Consider the following 20770-nt stretch of genomic DNA (forward strand, 5'->3'; position numbering starts at 1 on the left):
CCATTGTGATTATTTGCATGTGGATGACCTGGTGGTCGTGCTGGTGGTTGCACGTAGTTCTGATTTTGATCAACCTCATCCTCATAATCACCCACGTAATCGTCCTCCTCCGTAGCAGAAGCAGGACCCAGAGAAGCATCAACAACAATAGCAGCGGCACCAGAAGTTTGGTCATTGTCAAGAGGAACACAGCTCGGTCATTGGAGGGCTGTTTCGCGATGTGGAGGTGGTTGTTGTTGTTGCAATGGTGCAGGAGAGGCCGCTGATGGTTGTGGTAGACGCGCGAGTACTTCCTCAAACTTGGCATCCAACTTGTTGTCAATTTTCTTCTCAATGTCATCAATCCTCTCAAGTGCCTTTCCAAAGCTGGCCATCACGTCTTCCACCTGTTGACCTAACATTTGTTGAAATTTGTCATGAAGCTCTTTCTTCGTCATGTTCTCCCAGTCAATCTCGTCGTCTTGTGACCCTGCCATGGTTAGCAGCAATAGAAACACACAAGAATATGATCCTATAGACTACTAGAAAGTGGCAGTGTGTCACAAATCCGCCAAGCAAATCTCAAATTCTTACCAGTTCTTACCAAGCGGCAGGTGGTGATTGGCAACCATTGTAGTCAAAACTCTCAAAGCTTGGATAGAGCGATTACTAGGGAGATTCAAACGCATGACGTAGATGTATGTGGAGCTGGGAAGGCTTATAATATGGTAGAAAAAGGGTCAGCAATAATCAATTCAGAGATGCAAAGTTGAATAAACGCTCAACGACGGTACGGTGCTGGTCCTAGGCTAGACCGTACTAGAGACGCGAGCCTAGAACACTAACAAAATCACGGAGTGGCACAGAAACAAGGGAAAATCCCACTCTGGTATTTTTTTCGCTCTTTTTTTGTCCTCTTTTTTTGCGAAAAATCACTATAATGGCGAGTGTCTCAAATCTCTTCCCAAGTAAAATTGACAAGATAGGCATGAAATTTTTTTGACTATTTTTTTTTCAGAAATGAGGGCAGCGATGATGAAAAAGTGCGACAAAAAATCACTATGATGGAAAGTGTCTCAAAAGACTCAGAAAAGCCTAAAAACAGGATAGGGAAAAATTATTTTCGCCTGCCAAAATTTTGGCCTAAAAACTGCCAGGGGGTCTCCAGAATTTTTTTCCCGAAACCTACTCAGGCAAGGAAACACGGAACAGAAAATAGATGGATCTCGAAAGCAAACCTATTATGAAAAAGAACTCGTATTGGTGGTGGATATATGATGGTAGGATATGGCAGCGGTGGTGGTATATGGCAGCGGTTGGTGGGATATGGCAGCGGTGGTGGTATATGGTAGCGTTGGTGGGATATTGCAGCGGTGGTGGTTTATGGCAGCAGCGATGAAGATGGTGCGGCGGCGGCGTGACAAACTATGATAGAACTCGAAACTCTAAAGGACTAGATGCTAAGACCAACAACTAGACATGACGATGCAACCGTAAATTCAACAAAGCAAAACTGAAAAAATATTATGCAAAGGCGCAGATTGGTTCGGATACGATGAACTAACCCTAGTTTTTTGGCTTTTTCGTGGACTATAGGTATGAAGAACAGACTCGATCTAAACTACGAAAAACTAGAAAATCTCACCGAGCAACCTGGAAATCTGATACCACTTGATAGAGGCGAGGGTGTCCCGATGTTTCGATGAGATAGTTATCGTTTTTTGTGGGAGTCGACCTTGACGATCCGGCTACGAACGTGCGAGACGTCGCGCCTTAGAAATCGCTAAACCAACTTCCGAGGGGTTATTGACCACGCCGGAGCACGATCAACCTAACCACGAGGGTCTATTTCCTGCAAGCAAATGAAGAACAAGCAAGAAACTAAGATTGCAATCTGGATATTGCGAATATAAGATGAAAGCTTTATTGGACAAGGTGGGGTTCTGTGATGCCTTGGTCTGGTTGTTGAACACAAATGAAGTACGCGAAGTTGTAGCTATGTCGAACTTTTAATCTAAACAAAACCCGAAGTCTAAACGACGCTCTATAGCTGTATATATGGAGGAAGAGGGGGGAATTTCGTGGCCCTTGGAGGAGGGGTCCGAAACCAACCCTAACTCTTGTTTCCCCACACATACGGACTCTAAAAACAACCTATACTTAAGTATTTAGAAATTACATGGGCCTGGCCCAATAATAAGGTGACACAGCACCTGGAATAGCCTCTGGACAAAATTTATGAAGTGGCATCTTTTATAGTTCGTCCAAGGCTTCATGCACTCCTTATGGTGGCTTCAAAGTCCTGAAATCATCACTTGCAACTCCGTACTTGTTCCCCATGCGCATGCCATCATCTCCATGCTTGATCTTGCTCCAGTGTTCATCCCTCTTATCCATGCTAGGACACTACTAGGGAAATGCTTATACACAGGAGTTCACCAGTAGCGCTTGTTCAAGGAAAGCGCTGCTGCTACATGCCAGTAGCGCTTCGGCAGCATGGGCGCTGCTACTATGATCGTAGCAGCAGCGCTGAACCTATAAAATGTGCTACTACTACGATTGATAGACCATTCCAGGTATGCTAGGGATAGTGGTAGCGCTCACTTTTTGAAAGTGCTACTACTATGAATCTTAGCAACACTGCTTTTTCCCCGACTAGCGCTACTGATAAATTCAGTCCCCCTCCTAGACCAAAGTTTAGTCCCACCTCGCTCCGCGAACATAATTTTTACCACCTTAAATATGGTGCCTCTCAAACCATCACAGCCAGTTGGTCTTCATTGAACTCTATGTGTAGGATCTGTTGCCGCAATAGGAATCTTTGCTGGTTCTTAAATCAGCGAAGATTCCTATTAACAATTCAGATTCTACAAAAAAAATCGATGATGACCAATGCATTTTTTCATTTGATGCCTTTTTTACATGCTAATGATCATAGCCTTAGTAGTAGCGCTGGTTAAGAAAAAACGCTACTGCTAATGATCATAGCAGCAGCGTTGTTTATGGACAAGCGCTACTACTACGGGTATCTTATGCACGCCACACGCGTCCCTCACTCTCCCTCACACACTCTCATCTCCACTAACCGCATGTCGCCGCCGCCGTCGCCCCCAAGGTGCTGCCTCCCTCCCTCCCACCTCCTCTTGCCGCCCTCCCCTCCCTCCCTCCCTCCTCCTCCTCTCGCCGCCCTCATCTCTCCCTCCTCCCGCGGCCATCCTCTCTCCTCCCTATCCGCCAGCGGCCCCTTCCCATCCTCCTCCTCCCTCTCCAGCGGACCCCTCCTCCTCCTCCTCCCTCCTCGCTCTCCTCCTCCTCCCTCCTCCTTTCTCCTCCTTCCCTCCTCCTCCTGGTCTCCTACCACCTCCTCGTCCCCCTTTCTGTTTTAGTTTTTGTTTTAAGTAAATGTAGGTTTTTGTTTTTAGTAAATGTAGGTTTTTGTTTTTAGTAAATGTAGGTTTTTAGTATATTTTCTTTTTAGAAATTTTGAATAAGTACTTAGAATAGAATAAGTAAATGTAGGTTTTTTAATAGAATTGGAAATTTTTAGAAATTTTGAATAAGTAATTTGAATAGAATAAATTATGAAATTGAAAAAATAAGTAAATATTGGTTTTTTGAATAGAATAGGAAATTTTTAGAAAATTTTAAAAGAATAGGAAATTATAAGTAAATTTGAATAGAATAATTCAATGTAGCTTATGGAGTTTCACTAAGTCCTAAGATGACGATAATAATGTTTTTGTTTATACTTTGTTTTTGCAGAGATCAAGGAGCCCCTGCATCATCCCCGCCGCCATCCCCGTCACCAATCCCCTCCGACCTCGATCGAGGTGAGACCAGCCACCGCATGTTGTTAATTTAATTTAGCTATTTTAGGTGTTTAATCTTAGAATAACATAGTATGAACCCTAGTTATGATCGAAGCATGTTTAAAATGTAGGTTTTTAATTAGGTGTAGTTAATAGAATTTAGGTGTATATCTTGAATGCTTATTGAATGCTCATATGATGTAGATATAAACATGTATATCTTGTGTTGCTCAAATAGGATATGTGCTTGCCCAAGTGGCCGGCCATGTTTGCAGGTTACACCTCCTATAGTGGCCTATGTTTTGCCGGAGTGCTAACTAATTTCCGTTCCGGCAAATTTCAGGTGCTCGATATGTCCTTTTTTAGTGAAGGCCATGCCGGATTTTTCCGTGAATTCTGGCATGACTTGTGCTAGAATATGTAGGAAATATCAAGTGTCCTGGATTTTCTCGAAAAATAATTAAACGACATTTCGGGTTGACTTTAAGTCTGTCGAGGCTCCATCACCGAAGGTCGAAAAATTAGTGAGGGAGTGTATCCACCATGTATGAGAGAGGACGAAGACGCCGACTATTGTCGTGGGGGTCATTTCTCCTTCTCTTCCTTGTGCTAGACCATTGTTATGCACTAGGGAAAGGAGGAGTAACAACCATCACCGACGGTCGCAAATGTCAGAGAGGAATCATTGAGGGAGAGTCTCCACCATATAGACTCGGCAGACCGATAGTCAACCCGTGATGAAAAATAATGATCTAATTTAATTTTTATAGTACATATATTGAATTGTACAAGTTTAATCTTTGAATTATGAACATAGGAAATGTCATCAACGGAAGACGAAAGTCTCCCGGGGGAGTGCAGCTGGTGCAACAACGACCGAGGTCTATGCGATAGGCCTCACCTGGACGAAGATCAGCGCTTCAGCATTAAGCTCCAGGAGACCTTCGATGTTGACACAGTACTCAACGACGAAAATTGTTTTTTTCGTAATTAAGCATGACTTCAACTATTTCAACGTGTAATTTCATCTTTTACAATTTGAGTAGGTTATCCCATGCCATGCAAGACGCTATGTCTTGGAGAGGATGGGTTTTGAAGACCATGAAAATTTTGAAACAAAGAAAATTCACCTAAGGACCCATCATGATGTGGATTTTGAAGTAAATCTGTATAATTCTGAGAGCGTAACCCATTTTGGTTGCAAAAATTGGGAAGCACTTTGCAAGATGTATGGTTTTTATGAGGGTATGCTTGTCACCATGGATCTTGGTGATCCTAACATCGACCAAGACAATATGGACATTTGGGTCCTTGTCGATACGCTTCCAATTCTACCGCTATGCGAGTTTATCAAACATAGTTATTAACTAATTTATATTGTTCATTTCAAAATAGTTGACAGCTTATTTCCATTGACAGCTTACTTTCATTGTTCAAACAATGTGCAGAACATGGTAGACAGAACCTACTACACCGATGGCTCTAAGTTAACTTATCAGAAGAAAAATCATTTGGTCGCATTTTGTGCTGATCATGAGAATTACAATATCTATTATAAAACTCTTCCACATTATGGTCAATATGTGCCACTAGTGCACGTGTTGAACTACAGTAACATCCATGGAGATGTCATGGTAAGATTTTTGCAGTATTACGACATCCGTGCACCTTTTGCATAAATTCTTCTAAAACTTAACTACATTGCTAACTACGAAGTTATTACTATGTTTTTCAACAGAAAATCCCGAATGATTGTGTGCCTCATCTGATGTATCAGAATGGTCGCCTTGATGTTTTGAACATACGGCCAGGTCATCATATGAATCTCACCTGTCCATATTGGATTTCTAAAAGATGTGGAGACATGAAAATCAAAGAATGGAAAAAATGTATGGACAGTCGTAAGGAGGTACTTGGAAGCAACATTGTGCGAAAGGCAAGAATTGAAGATAGGATAATCTCCATTCTCCATAATGGAGAGTCAGGGCCTATCTTGTTTTGTGCTATTTTACCTAAGAGAAGGTAGTAGGTCCTAGTTAATAATACTCATGATCATGTGCTTAGAACAACTAAGTAGGATTGGTTAGATGGCTATGATGATGATGTGGTATCGAGTAGAAGTTGTATGATCGATGATAATAAGTATGACTTGTTATTATGATACCAATGATGAGTTATTTATTATTATGATCGATGATGCATGATGCTAGGTTGTTATATGAGCATGATTACTTATTATATATAACAGTGGGTGAAATGAACCTGGATTAGATTCAAGTGAAGCCAACATGTGGTGCACATCGAAAGTACTACTAATCCAAACTAGATCAAGTTTGGATTAGAGTAGTACTTTCGACATGCACCACATGTTGCCTCCACTTGAATCTACTCCATGTTCATTTCACCCACTGTTATATATAATATGTAATCATGGTCATAAAATCATATGATGAAAGTACTGTATATAAAACCACACAATGAAAATAAGCTGTATTTTTTAAAAATACAGGAAAATTTAGCAGCAGCGCTTTTTAGAACAAGCGCTACTGCTACTTACAAGTAGCAGTAGCGCTCCCTTTCCAGCACTACTGCTACTAGTTAGCTGTAGCGCCTTAGTGGTAGTGCTGGACCCAGCGCTACTGCTATGCATATTTCAAGCGCTACTACTAGGGTTTTCCCTAGTAGTGGGCCCTTCATTTGTATGCAAAACAAATGTATCCAATTTAGGCAGCATCATATTCTCATGAACATTAGAATCATTACCAAGAAACGGAAGTACCTGATAATTTAATTGGCGTATGCGAGCTTTAGTAATTGGTCTAGTATATGTAGCAGTAGGGGTTGTGGGTGTAACAATGGTATTGATGTCCTCATCACTGGTCCACAAGACATTTCGACAATGGTAAAACAAAACCAGCAAGACCTCCCGACACCCTAATAGTAGCCGCGCGTATCTCGTCTCAGGCCATGATCAGATTGTCCAAACTTCCAGTAGACAAAAAAAATGTTGCACGGGCTAAATCTGGGAATTGGGCTGGAATAGGGCACTAGGTTGGAGGTTTCTCACCATGGGCCAAGCCCAGTCGGTGAAGCGGCTGGGTTGCGTCTGGGGCGCTCGGGGCCGTGGGCGCCGTCACGATGGAGCTGGGCCTGGTGCGGTCAATGTGCGACTGCACCGAGTGAGCTACTGTTGCTCGTTACTAAAGAATGGAGAACAGAAGTAGTAACAGGTTCATGGCGATGCAGAAGACGATGCTAGGGGAGGTTCTGGTGATGGGGTCGGCGGGAACCGGCGACTAGGCGTTGGAGATGGCCGAATCTGGGCCAATTTCGGTTAGGGAGGCGAGTTCGAGATGATCCGGCAGCTGGTGCTTCTCGGAGGTCACCGAACAGAGCAGGTCAACAGGGGTGGCGACATGGGGGCTTGGGCTGGTCGAGGTATATGGCGGCTTGGGTGACAAGGGAACGGGTCGGCGCACTTGGACGATGGAGCTCGACGCGGCAATGGCTCGACGAGGAAGTCCATGGCGGTGGACGCGATTGACCCGCGACGAGGCTTGCAAGGTGAGGGAGGTAGGCACACGCACGCGTTCGAAGTAGAGGAGGCGGGCGGGTGATGCAGCAAACCGACTTGGCAGGGCGGTGGAGAGGTGCAGCGACCTATTGGTGGTGGTGAGCTCCGGCGACAACGAACTGCAGAAGACGGCCTTGGAGCGCTGGTGCTCGAGGCGAGGGGCATCTCCTCGAGGAGGAGGAAGAAGCAGGGCATGAAGGTGGTCCTGTAGGTCGCCGTCGAGGCTGTTGGCCACGCGAGAAGACGAGGCAGAGCACTCCTGCTCGGCCTGGGGAACAGAGGGGGCGGCGGTTGTGGTTGGTTGGGCACGAAGAGCAAGGGGGAAGGGTGAGATCCCGAGGAAGGAGGAGGGAATGGATAGGGGTGGCAGCGGCTAGGAGGATCCCTAGAAATTAGGGATTTGGTTTCGCTTTAGACTAGGTGGGCTATATATACAGATTAAAACTAGGGTTGGACCCTTCGATTAGATCAGACGATCAAGAAAAATAGGCTAGGGAAGTCCAAATGAGAAATCGAAGATGTTTTGGGGATGTCTGGGGATGATCCGGACCCATCGGTCAAGACAGGACGATTCGGGTTCGGGGAAGTTTCGGACGCGGGTGAGGGGTCGATGGACTGTGCAAAGAGGGGTTAGGTGGTTTGACAAAAGGGAATCGACAAACCGGTTGGTGAGAAAGGCGAACTGAGACAAAGGAGAAGTGGCCACTACGAACGGATGCAAGTTTTAAATAAAACATCCAAATGCAATGAGCATGATGCGATGATGAAATGCAACAGAAAACTAAATCACACGACAACAACGAAATAACTAGAAGGCATCTAGACTCTTGGTCTTGGGTCGTCACAACACTCCCCCACTTACAAGAGCTCTCGCCCTGAGATCTAAGGATGACACCAGAGAGACGCGGAAGAGTAAGAGGTAAAACAAAGTTGCTTATTTGACAAGCGAGTGTAACCACGAGCCTTGAGAGGTTGAACAAATTGAAAGAAAGAATACAATGGAGATGAACAAGATTGCAAACACTCCGTTAGGAAAGCGGAACAAGGAATACGACAAGAACCAAGAGCTCAAGGAACAATATAGACTTTGAACCCACTTTGGTTGAAGAGAAGCAAAGAAAGAAGAATTCGGCAGCACTCTGACTAAAAAGAGAGGCAAGACTTGATAAGATAAAAGGAACTTGGATAGAGGACACAACACTCTTGTTGAATGGAAAAGCAAGGAAGAGAATATGATCTTGAGAAAACGAGATGATTGGTCGAAGGGAGCAACATCACAATGCCTCCGGAACGAATGAATAGAAGCTATATCAACGAAAGAAAAGAACGGAGAAGGAAATGAAAACTTCTCCCAAAATTGAATTTGAAAAGCATCCTTGCATAGAAGGGTTGAACGGAGTTGTTGAAAAATCAACAACAAAAGAATAAGCTTGTTGTGGGCTTATGGAAAACATCTCAAAACTTGAGGTCAAATTGTGGCACTACCAAATGATTGATTGGTTGAGAGGAACAAATAGATGGAAAACTCTAGTTCGGGATAAGGGAGAATGAATTGCATTTCTAAATGCAAGATGAAGAATACTTGAGCACCTCCTACAAGAACCTTGATGAATGATTTGAGAATGAAATAAATCTTGATGAGCCACCATGAAGAAAAGTCTAGAAGGATTCCGGTAATAAAAGGACGATAGATAGAAAGAGAAGTTGAAAGAATAAGGTGAAGCCTTGCAATGATTTAGATGGAGCTTCTTAACGAGATAGTTCAGAAAACTTGGAACTCCAGAAAACAAAGATAAACAACTTGATACCGATAATGTATTCCTCATGAACAAACTCCGAAGAAAGGGATTAATCACTAGGATGAAACAAGAATAAGACTTATGTTTTGTGTATCCTTCTTCAATTTGAATTGATGACAAGAAATGGATTTTGCATACTACTTATACTCTTTGAAACAGATTAGGGAGAGATATAGCGCAATTTCGGAAAATCTTCAACGAACCACTGGTAGGATTTGGAAAGAACGAATTAATTGATAAGAGAACAAAGGAAGACGAATCTCCAATGAACCACCGTAAGAATTGAAAATGAATGAAGGAAAAGAGAACAAATCGTCGGGAAGGATTAGTAAATGACAAAGATATTGGAGAAAATTTATATGCAAGAGAAGGAAGAGATCACGAGCTGACTAAAGAATACTCAAACGAGGCACTAGTGAGAATGGGGAAACGAGAGCAGAAAGTTGAAAATGAAGAATGAAGTGATGGCCTCTGGATAATCGAAACGAAAACACTCATGAAATGCTTCAGATGGATATGAAACGAATTTCACACGATTGGAACAATTTGAGGGGATAACATCAAGCTTGAACTATGAATCTTCAAGAGAAAGGACAAGATTTAGCAGAAACGCTTCTTCGGTCTTCAATGCTAAGAAAGAGAATGAAAAACACCACCATTAATTGGTGATACACTCCGGAACAATGAAGAATACAGAGGTTGAGCGAAAGATGGAAAGAATTTGAAAGCGATCTTGAAGGAGGCATCCAAGTGATGAAAATTCATTCTTACGTCAAACTTCCAAAAGAATTTGAAGATAACTCTGGATAAAAATAGAAGAGTCAGGTAGGATCCTGGGAAAGACCTGTGGGTTAGGGCCCACTCAAAGAAACACCGTTGAAGACTTTTAAAGAGAGAGATTGCACTGGTTTAGTTAAATGACTTGAATAAGGTAACAACCTCGAAATAGCTTGAATGGATTCCGAGCGGAAACATGAATCTTCTGGGATATCTTTGGCAGTCTGGATATGAACAGCAAGAGGTGAATGATTAAGAGGTGCATCACCATGAGAAAGCATTTGAAAGGAGGAAAGGGATATGATCAACACCGAAAGCTTGCATTTCGTCAAGCAAAGAAGAAAAGAGAATGGAGAATGAAAGAATGAGGAACTTGAAGCTTCCTTCTCATCTTCATGAGAATCACCAGGTTAAAACATTGAAGGAAAAGAACGAAGAGACTTCCCATGAATATAAATGGATACTTGTTTAAGAAATCTAAGTCCTCAAAGAAAAAGGGTGGGATGGTGGGAAAAGAAGAAGAAACTTGGGATGGATGAAATGTACAAATCCTCAGGCTTCTTAGCGATGCCCGTATGGAATAACTTGAAGAGAAGTGAACCGGTTGAAAGGATTGACATGAAAATCTTGATGATCAAGAAGGATTAGCACTCCCATAGAAATTTGAGAACACCGCATAGGAAAAGGTGTGGAATCAACACTTGACTTCGAAGCAACTTGAATACCAAAAATAAAACAAAACTAAGAATTTGGCTTGGAAAATAAGCCAGAAACAAATACATAACCCCTCATGCATTTGCTGGGAGGATAAACTTAGGTCACTACTTGAATTCCCACCTATGAACTACTGAAATTTTCGGTTATGCTATCTGGTACAACAAGTATAAGGAGCAAAATATCATCAAAAAACTCCTAACAGAATTCTACGCTCCAAATGTACTGCCTCCATCAACACATAACCACGAACCTCGAAAACGGTGTATCTCAGACCTTCAAAAACATCCGATATACTAGCCGTGTCAATACATCTGATCGCCCTCCCCTGTACTGGGTGGCACCGAACTACTCTCACCACAAAGAGTATAGAAGCGTTTTTTATGTTGGCGTCCTCTGGTATTCCGGAACTGAAAATGATAAGCTCTGTGACGAAAACACCTTGGAGCTCAACTCCCTGGGACACTGCCACAACCCCTAAATGTTAGGTGGCACCAAGAAAGAATTCCCGTCACAAGGATATCACAATGACTCCAACAATACCCGCGTGATCCTAATAAAAATTTGAGTGAAAAAAAGGAGTAATGGAAACAAAACACCTGCGTAAAGATTCCTCCCTAGAGCGATGAAGGGGATGGGAGTAAAAGAAATCCAACTCTCCAATATATAACTAGACTCAACATATTTTTTTTCTAGACTCGACAACGGCATCGGTTCAGTCAATCAAGGGGGCTCCTACGCTCGGTAAGGCTCTGATACCAACTTGTAGCGCCCAAGATGCGATTCTATCCCAATCACGTGATGAAGTCATGATTGGGGCACAACCGCATTTCGAGCACATAGCAAGGTGGATATCATTACAGTATACCATGTACTGAATAGATGAGGATACCAAATATGGGCTTACACTCACCACAAGCTACAACATGAATACATGGATACATCAATACATAGCAGTCATCATACAAAAGAGCAGGATCTGACTATGGATGAAATCAAACGAAAAAGAAGAACGGCATCCACCCTGCTAATCCCAAGCTCTCGACCCGGAACCTATCCCTTGATCGAAGAAGAAGCAGAAGAACTCCAAACAAGCAAGCGTCGCGCTCACGTTAGATCATAGCATTATTTACCGGTACATGCACCTGTTGTTGTAGTAATAAGTGAGCCACGAGGACTCAGCAATCCCATTACCATGGGTATCAAGACTGGCAAAGCCTAATGTGTATGGAATGGATAAGTGGTGAGGTTGCAGCAAGCACTAAGCATTGTATGGTGGCTAACTAACGAGTACAAGAGTAAGAAGAGAAACTATGCATAACGGTCGCAACTACTAATGATCAAGAAGTGACCTTGAACTACTTATGAATCAGACATAACCCCACAGTTTTCTATTCTCAAACTCACTCGAAAAGAGACGGTCATGGTTAGACACGCAGATGGTCTATTTTAATTTGGATCTGGTGTCAAGTTCTCAACAATCGGATATTATAAATTTCACATATGCCACATAACCGCGGGCATGACTCTCGAAAATATTTGACCCTGCAGGGGTGTCCCAACTTAGTCCATCACAAAATCTCATGATCTGTGGAGGAAAATCCTCCATTCCGGGACAACCCTATCAAGCTCGGAATCCTGGTTCATAAGAGATATCGATAATCGTAAAACAAAACTAACAAGACCTCCCGACATGCGGATACCCTGATAGTAGCCACATGTATCTCGTCTCATGCCATGATCGGATTGTCCAAACAACCGGTAGGCCAATCCAGAGTTGCCCCTGGTGGCCACCGGCGATTGACAGGTTTGGACCAACACTCATGAGGAGCACTGGCCTGGGTAGTTGATTAAGAGTCCTCGGGAGCTAGCCGATCCCTATGCAAGGTTTAGATGATATTAGGCAAATGGTAAAAACGAAGTTGGGCCTTGCTACAAGAGTTTTATTCAAAGGGAACTGTCAAGGGGGGCAATAAACCCCGGTCGTGTTAGGAGCGCAAAATCAAGGAACATAACACCGGTATAACGAAAACTAGGGCGACAAAAGTGGAACAAAACACTAGGCAAAAGGCTGAGACTTCCACCCTTTACCGAGTATATAGATGCATTAATTAAATAAGAGATATTGTGATATCCCATTGCTACCTCTTGAGCACTGCATTGGTTTTCCCTTGAAGAGGAAAGGGTGATGCAGCAAAGTAGCATAAGTATTTCCCTCAGTTTTTGAGAACCAAGGTATCAATCCAGTAGGAGGCTACGGGCGAGTCCCTCGTACCTGCACAAAACAAATAACTCCTCACAACCAGCGGGATAAGGGGTTGTCAATCCCTTCACGGTCACTTACGAGAGTGAGATTTGATAGATATGATAATACAATATTTTTGGTATTTTTGTGGTAAAGATGCAAAGTAAAATAAAAGCAAAGGAAGTAATAGGCATCACGTCCAAGACAAGTAGACCGACTCCTACCTGCATCTACTACTATTACTCCACTCATCGACCGCTATCCAGCATGTATCTAGAGTATTGAGTTCATGAAAACAGAGTAACGCCTTAAGAAAGATGACATGATGTAGAGGGATAAATTCATGCTATATGATAAAAACCCCATCTTGTTATCCTTGATGGCAACAATACAATACGTGCCTTGCTGCCCCTACTGTCACTGGGAAAGGACACCGCAAGATTGAACCCAAAGCTAAGCACTTCTCCCATTGCAAGAAAGATCAATCTAGTAGGCCAAACTAAACTGATAATTCGAAGAGACTTACAAAGATAACCAATCATACATAAAAGAATTCAGAGAATATTCAAATATTGTTCATAGAAAATCTTGATCATAAGCCCACAATTCATCGGTCTCAACAAACACACCACAAAAAGAAGATTACATCGAATAGATCTCCACAAGAGAGGGGGAGAACGTTGTATTGAGATCCAAAAAGAGAGAATAAGCCATCTAGCTAATAACTATGGACAAGAAGGTCTGAGGTAACTACTCACACTTCATCGGAGGGCTATGGTGTTGATGTAGAAGCCCTCCATGATGGATGCCCCCTCCGGCGGAGCTCCAGAACAGGCCCCAAGATGGGATCTCGTGTATATAGAAAGTTACGACAGTGGAATTAGGGTTTTGGCTCCATATCTGATCGTTTGGGGGTACGTAGGTATATATAGGAGGAAGGAGTACGTCGGTGGAGCAACAGGGGGCCCACGAGGGTGGAGGGCGCGCCTGGGGGGGGGGTAGGCGTGCCCCCTACCTCGTGGCCTCCTCCTTTATTTCTTGACGTAGGGTCCAAGTCTCCCTGATCATGTTCGGTGAGAAAATCACGTTCCCGAAGGTTTCATTCCGTTTGGACTCCGTTTGATATTCCTTTTCTTTGAAACCCTAAAATAGGCAAAAAACAGCAATTCTAGGCTGGTCCTCCAGTTAATAGGTTAGTCCCAAAAATAATATAAAAGTGGATAATAAAGCCCAATAATGTCCAAAACAATAGATAACATAGCATGGAGCAATCAAAAATTATAGATACGTTGGAGACGTATCAAGCATCCCCAAGCTTAATTCCTGCTCGTCCTCGAGTAGGTAAATGATAAAAAAAGATAATTTTTGATGTGGAGTGCTACTTGGCATAATTTTAATGTAATTCTTCTTAATTGTGGTATGAATATTCAGATCCGAAAGATTCAAGATAAAAGTTTAATATTGACATAAAAATAATAATACTTCAAGCATACTAACAAAGCAATCATGTCTTCTGAAAATATCATGGCCAAAGAAAGTTATCCCTACAAGATCATATAGTCTGGCTATGCTCTATCTTCACCACACAAAGTATTTAAATCATGCACAACCCCGATGACAAGCCAAGCAATTGTTTCATACTTTTGACATTCTCAAACTTTCTCAATTTTCACGCAATAGATGAGCGTGAGCCATGGATATAGAACTATATGTGGAATAGAATGGTGGTTGTGGAGAAGACAAAAAAGGAGAAGATAGTCTCACATCAACTAGGCGTATCAACGGGCTATGGAGATGCCCATCAATAGATATCAATGTGAGTGAGTAGGGATTGCCATGCAACGGATGCACTAGAGCTATAAGTATATGAAAGCTCAACAAAAGAAACTAAGTGGGTGTGCATCCAACTTGCTTGCTCATGAAGACCTAGGCATTTTGAGGAAGCCCATCATTGGAATATACAAGCCAAGTTATACAATGAAAAATTCCCACTAGTATATGAAAGTGACGAAATGAGAGACTCTCTATCATGAATATCATGGTGCTACTTTGAAGCACAAGTCTGGTAAAAGGATAGTAACATTGTCCCTTCTCTCTTTTTCTCTCTTTTTTTATTTGGGCCTTTTCTCTTTTTATGGCCTCTTTTCTTTCCCCTTTTTTTATTTTTATTTTTCGTCCAGAGTCTCATTCCGACTCGTGGGGGAATCATAGTCTCCATCATCCTTTCCTCACTGGGACAATGCTCTAATAATGATGATCATCACACTTTTATTTTCTTACAACTCAACAATTACAACTCGATACTTAGAACAAAATACGACTCTATGTGAATGCCTCCGACGGTGTACCAGGATATGCAATGAATCAAGAGTGACATGTATGAAAGAATTATGAATGGTGGCTTTGCCACAAATACGATGTCAACTACATGATCATGCTAAGCAATATGACAATGATGGAGTGTGTCATAATAAACGGAATGGTGGAAAGTTGCATCGCAACATATCTCGGAATGGCTATGGAAATGCCATAATAGGTAGGTATGGTGGTTGTTTTGAGGAAGCTATATGGTGGGTGTATGATACCAGCGAAAGGTGTGCGGTATTAGAGAGGCTGGCAATGGTGGAAGGAAGAAAAGTGCGTATAATCCATGGACTCAACATTATTCATAATGAACTCATATACTTATTGCAAAAATCTACAAGTTATCAAAGCAAAGTATTACGCGCATGCCCCTAGGGGGATAGATTGGTAGGAAAACACCATCGCTCGTCCCCGACTGCCACTCATAAGGAAGACAATCAAAAAATAAATCTTGCTCCGACTTCATCACATAACGGTTCACCATACGTGCATGCTACGGGAATCACAAACTTTAACACAAGTATTTATGAAATCCACAACTACTCAACTAGCACAACTTTAATATCACCATCTTCATATCTCAAAACAATTATCAAGCATCAAACTTCTCATAGCATTCAACACACTCATAAGAAATTTTTACTATTCTTGAATACCAAGCATATTAGGATTATTTAAGCAGATTACCATGCTATTTAAGACTCTCAAAATAATATAAGTGAATCATGAGAGATCAATAGTTTCTATAAAACAATTCCACCACCATGCTCTAAAAGATAAAAGTGAAGTACTAGAGCAAAACTATATAACTCAAATGATATAAGCGAAGCACATAGAGTATTCTAACAAATTCCAAATCATGTGTGGCTGTCTCAAAAGGTGTGTACAGCAAGGATGATTGTGGTAAACTAAAAAATAAAGACTCAAATAATACAAGACGCTCCAAGCAAAACACATATCATGTGGTGAATAAAAATATAGCTCCAAGTAAAGTTACCGATAGAAGTAGACGAAAGAGGGGGTGCCTTCCGGGGCATCCCCAAGCTTTGGCTTTTAGGTGTCCTTAGATTATTTCGGGGGTGCCATGGGAATCCCCAAGCTTAGGCTCTTGCCACTCCTTGTTCCATAATCCATCAAATCTTTACCCAAAACTTGAAAACTTCACAACACAAAACTCAAAGTAGAAAATCTCGTGAGCTCCATTAGCGAAAGAAAAAGACCACTTCAAGGTACTGTAATGAACTCATTATTTATTTATATTGGTGTTAAACCTACTGTATTCCAACTTCTCTATGGTTTATAAACTATTTTACTAGCCATAGATTCATCAAAATAAACAAAACAACACACGAAAAACAGAATCTGTCAAAAACAGAACAGTCTATAGTAATCTGTAGCTAGCGCAAGATCTGGAACCCCAAAAATTCTAAAATAAATTGCTGGACATGAGGAATTTATCTATTAATCATCTTAAAGAATAATTAACTAAATATCACTTTCAAATAAAAATGGCAGAAGTTCTCGTGAGCGCTAAAGTTTCTGTTTTTTTACAGCAAGATTAACAAGACTTTCCCCAAGTCTTCTCAACGGTTCTACTTGGCACAAACACTAATTAAACACAAAAAACACAACCAAAACAGAGGCTAGGTAAATTATTTATTACTAAACAGGAGCAAAAAGCAAGTAATAAAAATAAAATTGGGTTGCCTCCCAACAAGCGGTATCGTTTAACGCCCCTAGCTAGGCATAAAAAGCAAGGATACATCTAGGTATTGCCATCTTTGGTAGGCAATCCATAAGTGGATCTCATAATAGATTCATAAGGTAATAATTTGATTTCTAGGAAAGTGTTCCATGCCTTTCCTTAACGGAAATTGGAATCTAATATTTCCTTCCTTCATATCAATAATTGCACCAATCGTTCTAAGTAAAGGTGTACCTAGAATAATAGGACATGAAGGATTGCAATATATGTCAAGAACAATAAAATCTACAGGTACATAATTCCTATTTGCGACAATGAGAACATCATTAATTCTTCCCATTGGTTTCTTAATAGTGGAATCCACAAGGTGGAAGTTTAGAGAGCAATCATCAAAATCATAGAAACCTAACAAATCACACAAAGTCTTTGGAATCGTGGAAACACTAGCACCCAAATCTCATAAAGCATAGAACTCATGATCTTTAATCTTAATTTTAATAGTTGGTTCCCACTCATCATAAAGTTTTCTAGGGATAGAAACTTCCAACTCAAGTTTTTCTTCATAAGATTGCATCAAGGCATCAACGATATGCTTAGTAAACGCTTTATTTTGACTATAAGCATGAGGAGAATTTAGCACGGATTGCAACAAGGAAATACAATCAATCAAAGAGCAATTTTCATAATTAAATTCCTTGAAATCCAAAATAGTGGGTTTAGCAACATCTAGTGTTTTAATTTCTTCAATCCCACTTTTATCAAATTTAGCATTAAGATATAAAAACTCTGAATTTTTGGAACGCCTTCTAGGTAAAGGTGGATCATATTCAGTCCCATCATTATCAAGATTCATATTGCAAAACAAAGATTTAATAGGGGACACATCAATTACTTTTAGATCTTCATCTTTATTTTCATAGGAACTAGAAGAACACGCTCTTATAAAGGCATCTTTCTTAGCACGCATCCTAGCGGTTCTTTCTTTGTAGTCATCAATGGAAATTCTCATGGCTTTGAGATACTCATTGATATCATGCTTAGGTGGAATAGATCTAAGTTTCAAAGAATCAACATCAAGAGAAATTCTCTCAACGTTCCTAGCCAACTCATCAATCTTAAGCAATTTTTCTTCAATCAAAGCATTGAAATTCTTTTGCGAAGTAATAAATTATTTAATATTAGATTCAAAATCACAGGGCATCTTATTATAATTTCCATAAGAATTTTTGTAGGAATTACCCTAATTATTAGAGGGATTACTAGGATAACGCCTAGGATTAAAATTTCCTCTATACGCGTTGTTACCAAAATTGTTCCTACCAACAAAATTCACATCCATAGATTCATTATTATTCTTAATCAAAGTAGACAATGTCATATCATTAGGATCAGAAGAAACACTTTTACTAGCAAATAATTTCATAAGTTCATCCATCTTTCCACTCAAAACATTAATTTCTTATATCGCATGCACCTTTTTATTAGTAGATCTTTCAGTATGCCATTGAGAAAAATTAAGCATAATATTATCTAGGAGTTTAGTAGCTTCTCCTAAAGTGATTTCCATAAAAGTGCCTCCCGCGGCCGAATCCAAAAGATTTCTAGAAGCAAAATTCAATCCGGCATAAAATTTTTGTATAATCATCCACAAATTCAAACCATGAGTAGGGCAATTACGTATCATTAATTTCATCCTCTCCCAAGCATGCGCAACATGTTCATGATCAAGTTGCTTAAAATTCATAATATCATTTCTAAGGGAGATGATCTTAGCGGGAGGAAAATACTTAGAGATAAAAGCATCTTTGCACTTGTTCCAAGAATCAATACTATTTTTAGGCAAAGACGAAAACCAAGCTTTAGCACGATCTCTAAACGAAAAAGAGAATAGCTTCAATTTAACAATATCTTTATCCACATCTTTCTTCTTTTGCATATAACACAAATCAACGAATCTATTTAGATGGGTAGCGGCATCTTCACTAGGAAGGCCAGAAAACGGATCTTTCATGACAAGATTCAACAAGGTAGCATTAATTTCACAAGATTCAGCATCGGTAAGAGGAGCAATCGGAGTGATAATAAAATCATTGTTGTTGGTATTGGTAAAGTCACACAATTTACTGTTATGTTGAGCCATCGTGACAAGCAAGCGGGCAAAAAGAGGCAAATAGAGAAAGAGAGGGAGGATAGAGAGAGAGAGAGGGCAAATAAAACGGCAAGGGTGAAGTGGGGGAGAGGAAAACGAGAGGAAAATGGCAAATAATGTAATGCGGGAGATAAGGGTTGTGATGGGTACTTGGTATGTTGACTTTTGCGTAGACTCCCCGGCAACGGCGCCAGAAATCCTTCTTGCTACCTGAGGGAGTCCTGGATTAGGGGGTCTCCGGACAGCCGGACTATATCCTTTGGCCGGACTGTTGGACTATGAAGATACAAGATTGAAGACTTCGTCCCATGTCCGGATGGGACTCTACTTGGCGTGGAAGGCAAGCTAGGCAATACGGATATGTGTATCTCCTCCTTTGTAACCGACCTTGTGTAACCCTAGACCTCTCCGGTGTCTATATAAACCGGAGGGTTTTAGTCCGTAGGACAACATACAATCATACCATAGGCTAGCTTCTAGGGTTTAGCCTCTCTGATCTCGTGGTAGATCTACTCTTGTACTACCCATATCATCAATATTAATCAAGCAAGACGTAGGGTTTTACCTCCATCAAGAGGGCCCGAACCTGGGTAAAACTTCATGTCCCCTGCCTCCTGTTACCATCCGCCTAGACGCACAGTTCGGGACCCCCTACCCGAGATCCACCAGTTTTGACACCGACATTGGTGCTTTCATTGAGAGTCCCTCTGTGCCTTCGCCAGAAGGAAGGATGTCTCGTCTCGTCTTTAATGGCGGTACTACTATTGTGGGAGCTTTGGCCATCGGCCAAACTCTCCGGCTAGGCGGTTTCATCATGACCGCCTGTTCGGCCACCGCGCCGACGATGAACTCTCGGGTCATCGAAAACAGCCTCCATGTCAAATTGGCACTCGCCGAACAGATGGATCCAATGGAGCTCTCCTCCTTAAATGACCTCTTGGATCGCATCGCCGCCTTGGGAGTCGCTACAGACAATTATCGGATTGGGCTCAAACCTGATCAAAGGGAGATTAATTCTCCACTGGTCACCCATCATATTGCAGTGGTGGAGGAACAATGCGGCGACCTTTCCTCTATCCCGAGGACCAACTATGTCCGGATTTCCGAGCTCCCCGAGCCGGACGCCCGTTCGCGGGAGGACAACATCCAATCCCTGAACTTACGAGTCAGACAGCGGACCAGGATTAGCGGGTAATACCCCAGAGCCGGAACTTCCAAAATCGGAAACTCCTCGGCCCCTGGATCCCAGATCGGGTAGGGGTTCGGATTCAATTCCACCCACCCACCCAAACACAAGCGATCTTTCCCACATCAGGCAAGAGCCCCAGGAAACAGTACATCATTATTGGGCCAGATTCCTCCTTGCGATGAACAAGGTTAAGGACTGTCGCGAGGAAGACACAATCTTATTTTTCTGCAATAATTGCATGGACAAGGGAATCCTTAACGCCATAAATCGCTGTGAGATAACACGCTTTGCTTACTTGGCGTCCATAGTACGAAAGTACTGTGCGATGGAAAGTGCCTGGAAAACCGAAACAAACTTTTGGGATAATCAGGCCCTGAACTCAAACCCAGTCCAAACTAAAAGGGTGCATCATCACAATACACCCGGGTTAACTACCAAAAAGCAAAAACCCTCTACAGGGCAAGGA

General features: G+C 41.7%; 1 protein-coding gene across 1 annotated transcript; it reads left to right on the forward strand.

Moving 5' to 3' along the window:
* Window positions 1-4873: 4873 nt before the first annotated feature.
* Window positions 4874-5814, forward strand: LOC147975739 (uncharacterized). Its single transcript, XM_087520559.1, has 3 exons — window positions 4874-5129; window positions 5208-5422; window positions 5527-5814. The coding sequence occupies exons 1-3, from the start codon at window positions 4874-4876 to the stop codon at window positions 5812-5814; spliced, it is 759 nt and encodes a 252-aa protein (XP_087376685.1).
* Window positions 5815-20770: the final 14956 nt, after the last annotated feature.

This window comes from Triticum urartu, chromosome 4A (genome assembly GCF_056163025.1).
Source record: "Triticum urartu cultivar PI428250 chromosome 4A, HENAU_Tu73, whole genome shotgun sequence".
Lineage (NCBI taxonomy): Eukaryota > Viridiplantae > Streptophyta > Magnoliopsida > Poales > Poaceae > Triticum > Triticum urartu.